This window comes from Musa acuminata, chromosome BXJ2-10 (assembly GCF_036884655.1).
Source record: "Musa acuminata AAA Group cultivar baxijiao chromosome BXJ2-10, Cavendish_Baxijiao_AAA, whole genome shotgun sequence".
Classification (NCBI taxonomy): Eukaryota; Viridiplantae; Streptophyta; class Magnoliopsida; order Zingiberales; family Musaceae; genus Musa; species Musa acuminata.
This window is the reverse complement of record NC_088347.1, coordinates 31,194,031-31,208,477: the sequence shown is the minus strand read 5'-3', so window position 1 is coordinate 31,208,477 and position 14,447 is coordinate 31,194,031. Positions and strand designations below refer to the sequence as shown.

At 40.2% G+C, this 14,447-nt stretch overlaps 2 protein-coding genes across 6 annotated transcripts; one reads left to right on the top strand and one right to left on the bottom strand.

Moving 5' to 3' along the window:
- Positions 1 to 802: 802 nt before the first annotated feature.
- On the top strand, positions 803 to 8,291 carry LOC135625141 (tryptophan aminotransferase-related protein 1-like). The gene is made up of 6 exons (XM_065129508.1): positions 803 to 1,806; positions 1,933 to 2,355; positions 2,927 to 3,230; positions 6,376 to 6,653; positions 6,746 to 7,047; positions 7,454 to 8,291. The coding sequence occupies exons 2-6, from the start codon at positions 2,018 to 2,020 to the stop codon at positions 7,639 to 7,641; spliced, it is 1,410 nt and encodes a 469-aa protein (XP_064985580.1). The 5' UTR covers positions 803 to 1,806; positions 1,933 to 2,017; the 3' UTR covers positions 7,642 to 8,291.
- Positions 8,292 to 11,383: 3,092 nt separating this feature from the next.
- On the bottom strand, positions 11,384 to 13,026 carry LOC103968802 (LOB domain-containing protein 25). Of its 5 annotated transcripts, none has more exons than XM_009382120.3 (3): positions 12,914 to 13,026; positions 12,698 to 12,826; positions 11,384 to 12,284 (listed from the first exon to the last, which is right to left on the bottom strand). In XM_009382120.3, exon 3 carries the CDS (start codon positions 12,159 to 12,161, stop codon positions 11,583 to 11,585), a length of 579 nt encoding a protein of 192 aa, XP_009380395.1. In that variant the 5' UTR covers positions 12,162 to 12,284; positions 12,698 to 12,826; positions 12,914 to 13,026; the 3' UTR covers positions 11,384 to 11,582. The 5 variants fall into 5 exon arrangements, with proteins under 5 accessions (XP_009380395.1, XP_009380394.1, XP_018674882.1 ...); XM_009382119.3 differs by having other exon boundaries at positions 11,384 to 12,167; XM_018819337.2 differs by having other exon boundaries at positions 12,698 to 12,823; positions 12,914 to 13,008.
- Positions 13,027 to 14,447: the final 1,421 nt, after the last annotated feature.

Here is a 14,447-nt window from a genome sequence, read left to right as displayed (position 1 = left end):
GCCAAATGATTACAATGAGTTTTCCTCTCTCTCTCTCTCTCTCTCTGAGGATGATCCCGACCCACGCTTATGGTCGCATTCTTGGCCAAATGATTACACTGAGTTTTCCTTACAATCGTCCTCGTGGTCCCTGTGAACTTAACAATGTGTTCTCCTTCTACCCATCCTGCAATTATTAAGGTGACGAATGAATTAATCTGAATCCGGCTTGGCCATTGCCCATGAATCTGCCCTGACGAAAAATAGAAAAGAAGCAGAAATCTCTATCGGTAAAGAAGAAGAAGAAGATCTATCTTATCATTCAATCTATTTGCTCATTCGCTGGCTTATCAATGACGGCAACGGATTTTGCATGTGGCTCACTCCGCGCGTACCACGTCACTGCTTCAGCCGCCAGTACACCACTAGTCGGTGGGGGCCCTCCCTCGATCTAGGTGGTGACTTCTAAGCGGCCTCGTCGGAACATGCCTTGCTCAGCTAGCTAAGTAGCATAAATTTCGGCTAGCGAAAAGGCCTGCATCTTCCGCCATTGACTTAAGAAGACAGAGACCTCTCAGGGAACTACCATTCCCTTGGCTTGTCATGCGCTGCGGGACCTTCGAATCATAACATTCCATTTCAAAAAAGAAAAATCACAACGTTCAATCATCTCAATTCCTTCATTCGTCATCATCATCATTATTGTTATCATCATCATCATCATCATTATTCTCTTTCGACCCATCATCTTTTCGCCTGCAATCACCATCCGATGGACTATTGGAAATAGAAGAGCTCATCTTCTGCATTCATTCATTGTACGAATGATCTCCAGCGTCTATGAAAATAATTAAAAGCTGCAGCGGGAGGGACTCAAAGAATAAGCAAGAAGGAAAGGAAAGGCGCCTTGACTCCATTAAAACCGAGCTCTCGGAACTCCCATCCGGCCGCTGTGCTCCGTGCTTCCCAAGGCTACCGCTTTTTCCTTTTTTTTTTTTATGTTTTGCTTCCCAGAGGAAACGCCACACTAGAGAGAGAGAGAGAGTGTGTGTGTGTGTGTGTCAGTCGGAAACTTTCAAAGTTTGAAGAGATTGGAGTGACCGAGGAGGATGTTTCTCGCCACCCAAGCGATTTCCTTGAGCCTAGAGCACTGTCAGCATCAGCAGGATTAGCAGATCTTTTTCCCTTATCATCGCAATCTCTTGTCCCGCCCCGTTGTCATCTCACGGTCGACGAACTGCGTGGTGCTGGAACCGAGATTTTGTAGCCGCTGGTAACTGCGAAGCGGAAGTGGAGATCCTCGGGGATTTCTCGTGGATATTTTTTTCTTATCCCTCGTAGATTTTTCATATTTTTCGTATGTTTTAGATAGTTGAGTTTTCGGTTCAAAGAATCAGTCGGCTCGTAGCCTCATTCTATCCTTTTTATCTATAGAGAGAAAAAAAAAAGTAGAAGGAAGAGAGGGAGCTCTGGAAGTACTCGATCAAAGTACTTCTCGAGCATTTTTAACGCGGTAAGCAGAGTCGTATTGATGTGAATCAGCATTAGAAGAGAAAAAGGCGACATCTTTCTTGAGGATGGAGCGATCTTTCTGAGTTGATGCGCTTCCACCACAAAAAAGAACAAAAAAAACGTAGGGGAAAGGTGGGGGTTGGGGAAGAAGCGAGAAAACGGAGGGTTCACATCAAGAACATTAAAAGATCGAGAAAGTCCCTCGTCTCCAAAGCCAAAAAGCCTTCCTTTAAAGCAGAGCGAGGCAGGAAGGAAAGGGGTGCAATAAAATGTCTCATAAGGAAGCCAACCGAGGACGCTTTAGAACCAAGACAGGTAAGTAGCATAAATCTTCCCTAAACTAGTCCAAAAGGGTCGGTGTATGCAACAATAGCATCCCTTCCTCTAATATTTTCTCTCAAATGTCGGAATTTACTGGGCACCCCCTTTGCTCTCGATCAGGGTAGGCGTTTCCACGCTGTTGCTATCCACTGAACGCCTCCCTTTTCAATCCGAAGCTTGCGTTTTGAGAGACCGGCATACTCTAATGCCGAAGGTCTCGAACAAGTGGCCGAGGCCGAGCCAGTCCTCGCTCCAGAGGCGGGTGCTGCGTCATCCGGGACGGATATGGGTGCTCCTGATTCTCGGATCCCTTACGTTAAATCTGGTCATGATAGCCCTACTCGCCTCGCTATATGAGGGCGAGGGAACTCCCGGTTGCAAGGCAGAGAGGAGCATCCTTGTTGCGGAGGAGAAGAAGTCGGTCGTGGCGGCGCCGCAGCAGCAGTCAACAGCGGAGGAGCTGGTGTCGGCGGAGGAGATTAGCGTGAGCTCCACATCCGGAAAGCGCCCTGCCTCGAAGGATGCCATCATTAATCTCGACCAGTGAGTGATTTCGCAGACTTTTCTTACATAGTTTGATTTTATTAGATGAATGCAATAGGTCAGAAAATGAGAACAGAAAATTGTTCTCCAGCGCACCGCTGTGTCGGCCTTTTTGCCGCGGGCTTCTTTAATAAAAAGGAAGACGACGATGACGAAAGTTCCCTTTTCATTTTATACTTTAATCCTGTGAAATATGTGATTGTTGGCATTGTCCGATCGCGTTAGCATTTGATTGCATTTCTTTTCCGGTTTTGTTCTTTTTATCATCATCTTCTTTCTGGTTAGGTCACAGTGGTGCTTCTTACGGTTGAAAAGCAGTTATTGCTGAGGGCCACAGGAGTTACCATTTTCAAGTCCATCGTTTTACTATTCCCTGATCTCTTTCGAGTCCAAAGATTGTGTTTGCAATATTCTTACCACATGCCTTGGGACTTTTTGTGAGAATCTTAATCCAGAAATGGGAGTGGGAGTGAAATCAGAACTGAAACTTGTTATCTTGCTTCAACTTTGACTTGCACAAGTGTTGCTTCCCACTACTTTAACACTGTTTTACGGTGAACCAATGACCCAGTGGGGATCCAACCATGTTCGAGTCCTTCTGGAAGGAGATGGGAGAGCACGGGGACATCATCATCCCTGGGTGGCAGGCCATGAGCTACTTCTCCGATGTTACCAACTTGTGCTGGTTCTTGGAGCCCGAGTTTGCCCATGAAGTACGGCGCCTCCATAACCTCGTCGGCAATGCTGTAGCTGATGGCCACTTTATCATCGTTGGGACTGGTTCCACTCAACTCTTTCAGGCTGCTCTATATGCTTTATCTCCCCCAGATGCGCCCGAGCCAATGAGCGTCGTTTCTGCAGTTCCATACTATTCGGTGAGTTCCACTACATGCAACGCATATGCCTAAGTCTAGATGTTCCTAGATTTACTAAGACTTTCTGGGGTCATTTTAAATACCACCATGAGGATCGTGATAGTTCCTTTAGTTAGTGGGCAGTGGCTCTATCAAATAATTCCCAGTAAACTAATCATATAAGCTTATTATATAGGCATCAGGATAGCAGTCCTGGGTCCTAAACACACATAGTTTTTGTGTAATGTAACCTTCTAAACACTTCTCTTTGCTTCCAGACTTCCTTGTATATTTTTATCTGCATGTGTTTTTAATTGAGAAATGTATATAGAAACTTCTTTTAACTGGTGTTTTTCGTGTTCAGTCTCCCATCTCTTCTACTAACTGTGGTAGTACTTCAGTTTTATATTGCAATGTTCTAAAGTTTCTCATGTTTCAACAAGGGAAGTCAAGGTGCCAGGGTGCTTGCCTAGGCGCACGAACAAGGCGAGGCTCAAGCACCTCAGTTTGGGTTTGGGCAAACGCCTTTAATTGGGCACGACCCATGCATGCACTTGAGCCCAAATGTCGGGTGCTTGTATCATATGATAGTCCCCCTCTCTTTCTCTTGTTCCTCCTCCCTCCTACCCGCCCGATTGATAGTCCCCATATCCTTTCCTCTTATTGACCTCTCCCTATTTCTCCTCATACGTCATACCCCGACCCCTTCCCTCCTTATCCTCCTCGATAGCTACCTTGCTTCTCTCTCTACCCCTTGCTTCTTCCCCACATGAATCATCTACAAGAAACTCCAAACAGGATCCAATGTAATATTTATGTCTTGTGGGAAAATAACTAGAGATGACATATCAAAACAACATCAAGCAGAGAACTTCAAAAATGCAGATATGCAGAAATAAAAAGTGTGAAACTCGCTAGATGCATATATGAATGAGAAGAAGTTCTAAAAGACTGAATTACATGGTTACCAAAATATCATGACATTGAGAATTTAGGAGATGATGCTGAAAAGGTTGTTGTTGTCAAGAAATCAAAATTACATAAAATCCAATGGATTTGTACAGATTGCAAGAACCCGAAAAAGCCATGTAAAGTATAAAAGAGCAAAGCAAATAAGTATAAATGATGTATGTGACAAAGAAGCAAGGGTTATAACAATTCAATAATTGCTTTCTTCTTCTGTTAACTATTAAGGATGTATTCTTTTCAATGCGGCACACGTTTAAACAACTTTAAAAGAGTTTCATTATTGTAAAAGAGTTTGATTACACAAAATTGTTTGATGAAGTATAATAAGGATGTTAAAATAAACATGAATTTTCTGTTATGTTGGATGCATGGGCTGATAGGAGACAAAAAGGTATTAACTTTTGAACAATTGTTTATTAGGAACCATGTTTGTAAAATCAACTGCTATATCTTCTTTTATGAAATCGAATATTTGAATTACTTACCAATTTGTAGAGTAGATTGGAGAGCAAAATATAACAGACAATGAAAGATGTCTTAAGTGGTATAATTTTTGCTTTAAGTGTTTTAATTATGTTATCTTTATATATTTAAACATAATTTTTTTTCCTTTTTCTAAGGTAAATTACTTTAGGAAAGAAAGGTTACATTTATATTGGACTCCATGTACCATATCTTGGTGTTACATCAAAGGACATTGGAAAGATTCCAAATGCAAGAAGACCTCTAATTTTTGGTATTGCCTTTATATATTGCAGCATTGAATATGATGCAATAATTTACAAATAAGAAGGGATTAGTGAAATATAGTGTCACTCATTTTGCCACTATATTTTTTGATATTGTAAAATATTTATATGTAAAAGTGTAATCTTATTACCTCGGAGAGGTGGGAGATAAACAAATGAGCAAAAGATATTGAAGGCAAAAGAGTAAGTGATATAATGTTGATACAATCTTTTGGAATTATATGGTTTATATGCATTAAAAGTAATGGACCGTCTTGGTAGAGTTCTTCAACTTATGGATAACAAGAAAAAGCTTGCAATGACAGGCACACACATATGTGATTATGGATAGAGAGAAAGAAACAATATAAAAATCTTTTATAGGAAATAAGGAAAGATTTCTTTGTAATTACATGTAGCATGACAATATGTACATTACCTAAACATGAATCTTCTTATCCATTACATGTAGCATGACAATATGTACACACCTAAACATGAATTTCTTTTATAAAAACTCATATATTGAGTTTGATGTAGAAGTTACATACAAGGTATATCAATGTGTATTACAAGATTGGTACTTAACATTGAAGTTCAAGATAATACAACCAATGAATTATCTTTGTATAATCATGCTAAGTGTCTTTTTGGAATTCCAATAACAATTCAATCAAGAGCTACTAAGTTTTTGAATATTTAAGCATCATGTAAATATTAAATTATATTATTGTTAATTATTAAATATAAATCTGTAGTTGAGTGGTGGAGGCTATCTTGAAATTCTCGAAGATGAACAAACTTATTCTAGTGAAGATGAACAAGATCTTGAGGGATATAAATCAGCTTTGAGGAAGATGATGACAAGAGTGAGGATGTTGAGGATGATGAGCTGGCTAATCATTGACTTTCTTGAGCAAAATTCTTAGACTTTTAATATTAATCTTTTTTTTTTGTTATTTATGTTGTTAGATTTGGATAATGCAGTGTTTTGGTACTTTAAAGGAATGTGATTTGATGTTTTAGTGGTTATATTTGAAATATTACATAATATTAAACTCATGTATCGTCTCATTTTTATTTTGGTGATCATATTTCTCTTTAATTATTTTTTTTTTTATTTTGATATTCGCAATCGTCTTGCAGTGCTCTTGCGAGCACCTAGCAGCTCAGGCACCTTTGACTATTGGATTCGGAGATCATTTGATTCTCAAACTCGATGGATTTCTTCTTTGTTAGGCTGATAGCTTGGCTATCTTGGAATGATTTCTACTAGATACTCATTTCTCTTCCAAATAATGCAGCAATTATACTCCAATAGATCTGATGAAATAGGGTACTAGTAATATGTCATGCACGAAACTTGCATAGATTAAAATAGGTTGTTTTCATTTTCCTGTTTCGATCAAGTTCATAAGTAATTAATAGGAGAATTTATATGTTGACTATACTTTACCAAATAATTGCAGTCATATCCAGCAGTCACGGATTACCTCCAGTCAGGGCTATACCGGTGGGCTGGGGATGCATCCATGTTCGATGGTGATGCTTACATAGAGTTGGTTTGCTCCCCGAATAATCCTGATGGCTCCATTAGGGAAGCAGTCCTGAAGTCTAGGAACGGAAAGACAATCCATGACCTAGCTTACTACTGGCCTCAGTACACTCCAATCACTGATGCGGCAGACCATGATATTATGCTGTTTACTGTGTCAAAGAGCACTGGTCATGCTGGGACTCGACTCGGGTAGACATCTTTCCCCTGTTTTTTCTTTCGTATAACATGTTGATCCTAATAATCTAGTTATGGTGACAAAAATTGTAAGCATAAATGAGCAGGTGGGCTCTAGTAAAAGACAAGAATGTTGCGAAGAGGATGATCAAGTTTATAGAGCTAAATACCATTGGGGTGTCAAAGGACTCACAGCTCCGTGCATCAAAGATCCTTAAAGCAGTCTCAGATGGTTATGAGCTTCCAGTCTCTCAGAACAACCACAGGTTGTTTGATTTTGGTCGACAGCTTCTGTCGATCAGGTGGCAGAAGTTGCAAGAAGCAGTGAAGGCGTCTGACATCTTTAGTCTACCTGATTTCCCATTGGCCCTCTGCAAGTTCACTGGGGAGAAGACTGGAACCTACCCTGGTATGCTACTTATGTACCAGAAAATGCATATTTTCCTTCCAAAATTTGAATCTAAAGATATGTTTGCTATCACAATTAAATCGATATAAACTAGAAGGGGGCTAGTGGAACATCTGTGAAACCAATTTGTTGCTTACTATTCCTATGAATTCAAGAACAACAAATCTGGCCTTCATAATGTATCTGAAGAAGATACAGAGCTCTCCTAGCAGTGCCAGCATACAATGTTAGATAGAGGCTCTACATCTTTGTCCAAGGTGAAAATTGCAGTCATTAGTATTCACTACAAAAAGATAGGGAGTCATTCCAAGTGTATATCTTAATGTTTTTGTCAAATCCCAACAAAGCTTTTGCGTGGATGATACCCATAACGCTTAACGCAACATCTTTGTTGTGTGTTGTATAGCTTTTGCGTGGCTCAAATGTGAAAAGGAGGAAGTCGAAGACTGTGAAGGCTTCTTAAGGAAGCACAACATACTTACTCGGAGCGGCAGGCATTTCGGTGTGGAACCAAAGTACGTGCGGATAAGCATGTTGGATCGCGATGAGACGTTCCACCTCTTCATCGAACGACTTTCAATGCTCCATCATTGAGTGTCCTAGTCTATCCCACTGCAGTTTTTGATAGTGGATTGGAAGTATATGCTGGAGCCCATAGCTGTTTCATCCTTTGGTTTTTTTTTTCAGTTTATATATATATATATATATATATATATATATATATATATATATATATATATATATATATATATATATATATATATATATATATATATATATATATTTCTTTGCCTTTAGGTCTCTTGTCTTTGTATAAGATGATGATTTCTACTTTTTTTTTGTATTATCCCAGTGTTCCTCTTATTTTCTTTTCTTTTTTTTCCCCATTTTCACTACCTTTTAATCAGTTGTTTTGTTGCACTTTTATTGTCAAGTGAAAGGGAGGTCGAACATTTGGCTAGTGATGTTTTCAGCGTGGTCGCAGGTGAACCAACCACTTAAGGTAACCTCAAGCACATAGCTTCTTAGTCGAACTGGTTCATCCTCTCACGAGGAATGGATTGTAAATTGAATTTGTAGATAAGATTCGATGATCGTCTTATTTGTCGTTTGATATATATGACCATTGACATTATCAGATCGAGTCACGTTTGGCTCCATCTGCCACAAGATTTCGAGCAGCCCTACATTTAGTTCATTTTTTTGCCTACATGAGCTATATAAATAAAGGGCGTTTTTAGGTTTCTTGAGTTCTATTGATATATGAGCACTTTTTTTTTTCTTTTTTACTAATTGATTTCCTCACAGAGAACCATAACAAAGATACTTGTGGATGGATATTGATTGATAATTAGTAAAATATTTCCTTCATATGCAAACTAGAGTTATATTTTCTTTTTACTAATTGTTTTCATGGAGATTGCAACATCTCAATTTAGATCTATATCTAAAGTAAACTAGAACTTAGATTTTACAAAGGTTAGTTATTTCATTAGGTTAGGTCATAATTATTTGAAATATTATGATGTAGTGAGAAATTCAAATAAGAGAGGAGTATCTCTGAATTATTTGAATTGGGTTAGATAATACTAGTAGAGTCATCATTGGATTGGAATGTGAGAGGTAGCAATGTGCATTTGTTATTCCAAATAGTATCTGACGTGCCTCAGTACGAAAGGCTATGTTGTTTCTCTTCTCCAGAAACAACATAGGGGGACAGTTGCAGGAGATTGCTCTGTGATGGACGTCACCTCCCTCTCCTTCTGACATAGCCACAAGGACATCTCTCTTTCTTCTCATTCTCACCTTTCATCGATCTCTTGCTCACTAGTAGACAGGACTGCAATAGGATAGATATTATTCATGCATCCTCATGTCATGTAAAATCATGTAGGCTCCATGTACGCAACTTTACACGGAAATAGTAAAATCAGTGACATTTGACCCAAAAAAAGAAAAACATAATGACATATATTTGCATATACTAATGGTTAACAAACACAAAAGAGAGTACGTGAAAGATATGACCTTAAATTGTATTTCTTTATCTTATTTTTACTTTAAAATTTTAACACCTATTTAGCGATGATTATCATAATCTCGATTCAATCATATAATAATTCTTTATCATTTGTTTGGCATAGCAAGATATCATGCATCATTATCATCTTGAAATCTTCAAAAAATTTAAGATTAGTATTATCTTATAAGACAGCCACATAGGTGAGTCCATATGTATTATTCGTTAATCACTAGGATTATCCTTAAGGATTATTATTTTAGATTGAATAACGAGTGAAAGAAAGTAGATAGATAGATAGTCAATTAACAAAGGAAATTAGGATTGTTATACTTCTCCCAAGCAACACTTTCTTTTCCTTATTAAAAATAAAATCAATTAATAAGTAAGTATTTTCTCATCCGAATGAATGAACGTAGGAGACTAAAAAATTTGGATTGTCATTCACTAAGTAAGTATTTGATAGAAGATAAGATTTCCTGAATGAGGGAATTTTTTTATTCTCCTTCTGTAAATAGGAGAGGGATCTTCAATAAAGTTTCTTCAATAATTATTTTTATCTTATATTATTTTTATCATTATTGGTCATATGATTACTCTCGGTACCTTCTCTATGTACATGTACAAATGTCAGAAATAGCATTTAACAGACTCCAAAAATGTTTTTTCTTTTGAGCATCCGAAACTGCATTCTGAATACGATTCAATGATAATCTTTCTCATTCTGTCATTGATTATAGCCTGTAAATCATCTTTGATTATACCATCTTCGCAGTAGACTATGTTCTTTTTTATTTATAGGTTTATTCATGGTCCTGTAAGAATAAAAAAATTAGATTACCATAGCATAACCTCAACCATCAACGCTTCCAGAACAGCACATAAAACATCCATCACAAACAGCACTTTCTTAAACATCGCTACATTCCGGCCGGATCGTGAAACAAGTGGATTCGCTTTGTTGACATTGGTTTCTGATTCGTGGTTATCCATCCCGGTTTAGCTTCATTTGACCAACTTCTCCAAAAGTAATCTGCCGGATGATGAAGTTTGGCTCTCATCTTGCCGGAAAGCTCAAGTTACACCACGCTTTACCAAGTGCCGCATCGTGCACGCGTAGTTCTGACGCGGCGGACGTAATCATAGTTCAATTTCCTGGGGATAAGGGAGCCCAATCCGTCGGCCGTCCTTTCTTTCTACGACAGTGATCGACGCATGATATAGAATAATAATAATAATGTAGTATTCTTTGATGGGATGATGGCGATCGGAAAATGAGAAGGAACCGCATGGTGTCTGGCCCCTTCACCCAGTGTAAAACTGATTGAAATGAGCAAGAACAATACTGGACGATGTGGGACACGGTAAAATTGACCGGCTCGTTGAACGATCCGTGAACTATATGTCTGCCAGGAGCTCTGCTTCGGACAACCCTTTTGGAAGTCAACAAAGCTGTGGCCTATCTGTCCGATCAACCCATCGGTGGTGATCGATTTCACCAACACATGCGACAGGACATTGATAATAGAAACACCAAGCGGAATTAGGGATGTGGAGCCGGCCCATGCAGTTGGTCGTTCCCGCTCCTGGTCGGTCGGTTGGCGGTGGAGAACCTAAGACGGCGACCACCAGTCTTGCTTAGCCTGTTTACGATCGGAGGAGCAGTGACGGACAAGTACAGATGGAGTCGTCGCCTGAGGGAGAGATTTCGTTCAGCTTGTGTTTCTGGTGCCTCAGAAGTCGCAGCTTCTGAGCTGTTTGTTTCTTTTTCTTGTGTTGTTGGGTCAGATTTTTTTTCTTAGAGTACTTACACCTATTGGTCGCTTCTGGTTTGCCGACTGCTCGTTTGCTTCTGTGCGTGCGCGGGAGGATGGAAAAGAAAAAGGGAAGGAGAGCGATCGAGTCCGCCATGTACGCCTTCCTTAATGCTCACGAGACAGTGCATGCGTGTGTATTTTGAACAACATCGATCTGTCCGGAAGGTGGTTTGAAGGCAACAACAAAGTTTAAGCCCTTTCATCTCAGACCATATAGACGCGCACTGTTTCATGCGCTCACCGGTGGTTGGTGTCAAATGACATTTTCTCAGATAAAAGCTGCTTCTACAGTACGTCAACAGTTGGGGCGCTGTTGGTTATTGCTCTGAAGAAAAGGACTGCAATCATAAATCTACTTCTGTGACTCTTTAACATCTCCGCCTTCATGTTTTCATTTGCATGGCTTTATTATATCTTTCTCACAGATGGCCCCTGATTTCTGAACCTAATGGTGATCGATCCTTCAACACAAAGCCAATTCAACCAAATAATAATTGATGTTAATGGATAAGGTAGCATTTGATCATGCGCGTTCTCTAAGAAGGTACAAGCACATATACATATCATAGGATTGCCTGATATAGATAAAATGCCTAAAACACAATAATTAGGATCCAAGTCTCATATATATTATTTATATATGCAGCCAACAGGTAACGTATAGAATAATGTAGGATGTTTTCTGATCATTTTAAAGTTCAAATGCTGCTCTCGTCTCCTGTTTGATCGGTATCCTCCACAGGATTGTTGCTATGATCACCTGAAAATATGTCAGTTGACCATGGAGGAGGGCTGGGCACAGCCAAAGCAGGAGCCTGAAACAACGGACCTCCCCGGTTGCCGATTCTCCTGCTGAACTCGGTTCTCCGGTAAGCACCCATGGGCGACGCCATGGTCGGTGGAACGGGCAACCCCAAAGGGATGTCGTTGCAGGCATAACGGAGGAGGTCAGCATTGGCAGCGTCAAGCTCCTTCTGAAGCCTTTGGACCTGCCGTTGCAGGACGGAGATGGCACCGACACAACCGTACACCGGGTCCTTCACGCGGGCTTCCGCCTCGTAAGCCAGAGAGTTCACGGCGTCCTCCCGCTGGTGAGGGAGCAGCTCATTGAGGAGCTTGGCGACGTTGCTGGCCCCAAAGATCTTGTGGACATTGGCAAACTTGTGGGGCTCCTCCGGGGGGAAGTAGGGTGCGAAGATGCAGCCCGGTATGCACTTCCTCCTCAAGAACTTGCAGGCAGCGCAAGGGGAGTTGGAGGAAGAACTAGATGATGCCATGACCCACTGCACCAAAAACGATCAAAACGAAGAACAAGCTATTCTTTTGATTTCTATTTTGAGAAAGAAAACTCTTCTCATGGTCTGATCGGAGTTGATGACAAATAGCTGCTCCTTCAGGGCCTGTGATATTCAATGTCAAGGATAGATAGTAGGGTTTGAGGAAAGCGATTCAAAAAAAGAAAAAAGTAGAATGATTTAATTGGGAAGAATTGTTCGAGGAGATTGTTATTTATGCAAGAGATTTATTAAATTATTTATTCATTTTTTGGGAAGCTCTTTTAGACCTCATGAGACTGATCAGTAGCAGCATGTACCATGCTCAGCGAATCATCGCAGCTACCTCAGGCCAGGGTTGTGCACTTCCTCTCATGATTACGGTTATCATTAATTTACTCCAAAAACTATGAGCCAAGAGAAACAGAAAAGGGTACCGAACCAAGCAAAATCCTAGACATGATCTCTCTCTCTCTCTCTCTGTGTGTACGCGCAAATCACTGTTGATGAACACAGAATAAAGAGAAGAGCAGGTATACCTCTCTGAGATCTGGCGGAGGGATTTGATCAGAGAGGACAGAAACTTTCCCCCTGGCCGAGCTAGCTCTCTCTTTCAGAACCGGCTGCTCCGATCAGTTCTTCCAGAATCCAAGCAACTGCTGCTGCTGCTGCAGTCGAGAAAGACTCGTGAGATTTTTTAGGCTTCTCAAATCGGTCGAGCACGAAGTCAGAGGTGTTGAGAGAGACAAGCAAACCCTTGTCTGGAGAGGAACGCTGTACACGCTGCAGCAAAGGGAAGACAAGGTGGAGGGGAGAAAAGAAGCATTAGTGCGAGAAGAAAGAATATGGATGTGGTAAAGATATATGCAAATAAGAAAAAAAAAACAATTTAAGTAATGTGGGAACGATCAAAAGGTGACCGTCGCACTGTAGATTGAGAATGTCTGGTGTCGCTTCATTTCTTCTCATTCTAATCCCAACATAGTAATTGAATATATATATGTATACATATATATATTCAATTACTATGTTGATGTCCTATTCTTGGTAAGATGAATACATATATATCGACGCTGATTATTGCTTAGAGGACAGCAATGTATGAGTAGCTAAAGAAAAACTTGACTCGTCCGTCATTTTAATAACCACCAGCGGCTGTTGGTGAAACGTTTCTCTATCTACATATATCAACCATAAATACGACCGAAGACCAACCATCACTATATGATCAGTTTCTGTGCAACAAAAATATGTGATTCCCTGGAAAGGCCTAACACAGTTCGGGCCTTCTTTTCTAAGATCAGATTGCACTGCTCGTTAGTGAAATAGATCGATCAAGCAGTATGGTTCTTGCTGGCCACGTGGGATCAGGATAATGGTATCAACACACTTGTTCCGAACCATGCAAACAGATGAAGAAAACAGCTTCTTTTTTCTTATAAAAAATTCATTTCTCGAGTATTTCGAGGACATCGACATTGGAAAACAGGAAGCTGAAAGCAAAAGATGGCCTAGATAATTCCTTAATAAATGATGGTTGTCGGTGGTCTTGGGATGTTTATGGCAGTTCGTTATTTGATGTTCCTTTTGATTTATTGCAAGCAGTAGTCACAGGTTTCAAGAAATAAATCTTGTAATCTAATTAGTCCGCGAAAAGATGTGATAGCAGATCGTATAACATTTCATAATTAAACAAATACAGCGCATGCATGCATTGGCAATCATAAGTATGATCACACGCGAACAACATTGTGGATGGAACCACCAGTCCCCATGCATTTGTAAGAGATTGGTGCACACGATTCCCTTGTTCTTGTTGTCGTTCAGCCTCGAGACTCTTTTGGGCTACAGTAATGTTGATGAGACGCGCGCAGTGTCCCAATTGAGCGACACTTATGATAGCTCGTTGCTGATCAGTGGGCACAGAGGAGGAGAAAACAAACAAAAGCCAAGGAAAGAACTCGAGAGCCACACTCCGGTTGAAGTATAATTTCTTCCATTACTCGGCTTCCAAGAGAGCCCATCGCCGTATCTGATTCGGTTCCTTCCTTCCATCTCTGAAGATCTCTATCATGTCTTTACGGCCAAATGAACTAAAACACGAGCTTAATTATGGTCCATCTTCATCTCTCTCTCTCTCTCTCTCGTCATTCTATCCAACTTTCTAGGAAGGCCTACGGTGAGGTCATTCATCGCCAAACGTTTTCCAATTCCAAACATCAATAACAACGAGTCTGCTCTGTATTCTGTTCAAGAAAACTGTTCTCATCAATTCTCCATGCACTGCTG

What these genes read in the sequence shown, in the direction of transcription:
- LOC103968802 (XM_009382120.3), bottom strand. Translation starts at nt 12,161, where the DNA reads ATGGCATCATCTAGTTCTTCCTCCAACTCCCCTTGCGCTGCCTGCAAG.
- LOC135625141 (XM_065129508.1), top strand. Translation starts at nt 2,018, where the DNA reads ATGCCGAAGGTCTCGAACAAGTGGCCGAGGCCGAGCCAGTCCTCGCTC. An exon ending in CTGCAGTTCCATACTATTCG is followed by an intron (nt 3,231 to 6,375) that starts GTGAGTTCCACT and finishes AAATAATTGCAG; the next exon opens with TCATATCCAGCAGTCACGGA. An exon ending in CATGCTGGGACTCGACTCGG is followed by an intron (nt 6,654 to 6,745) that starts GTAGACATCTTT and finishes ATAAATGAGCAG; the next exon opens with GTGGGCTCTAGTAAAAGACA.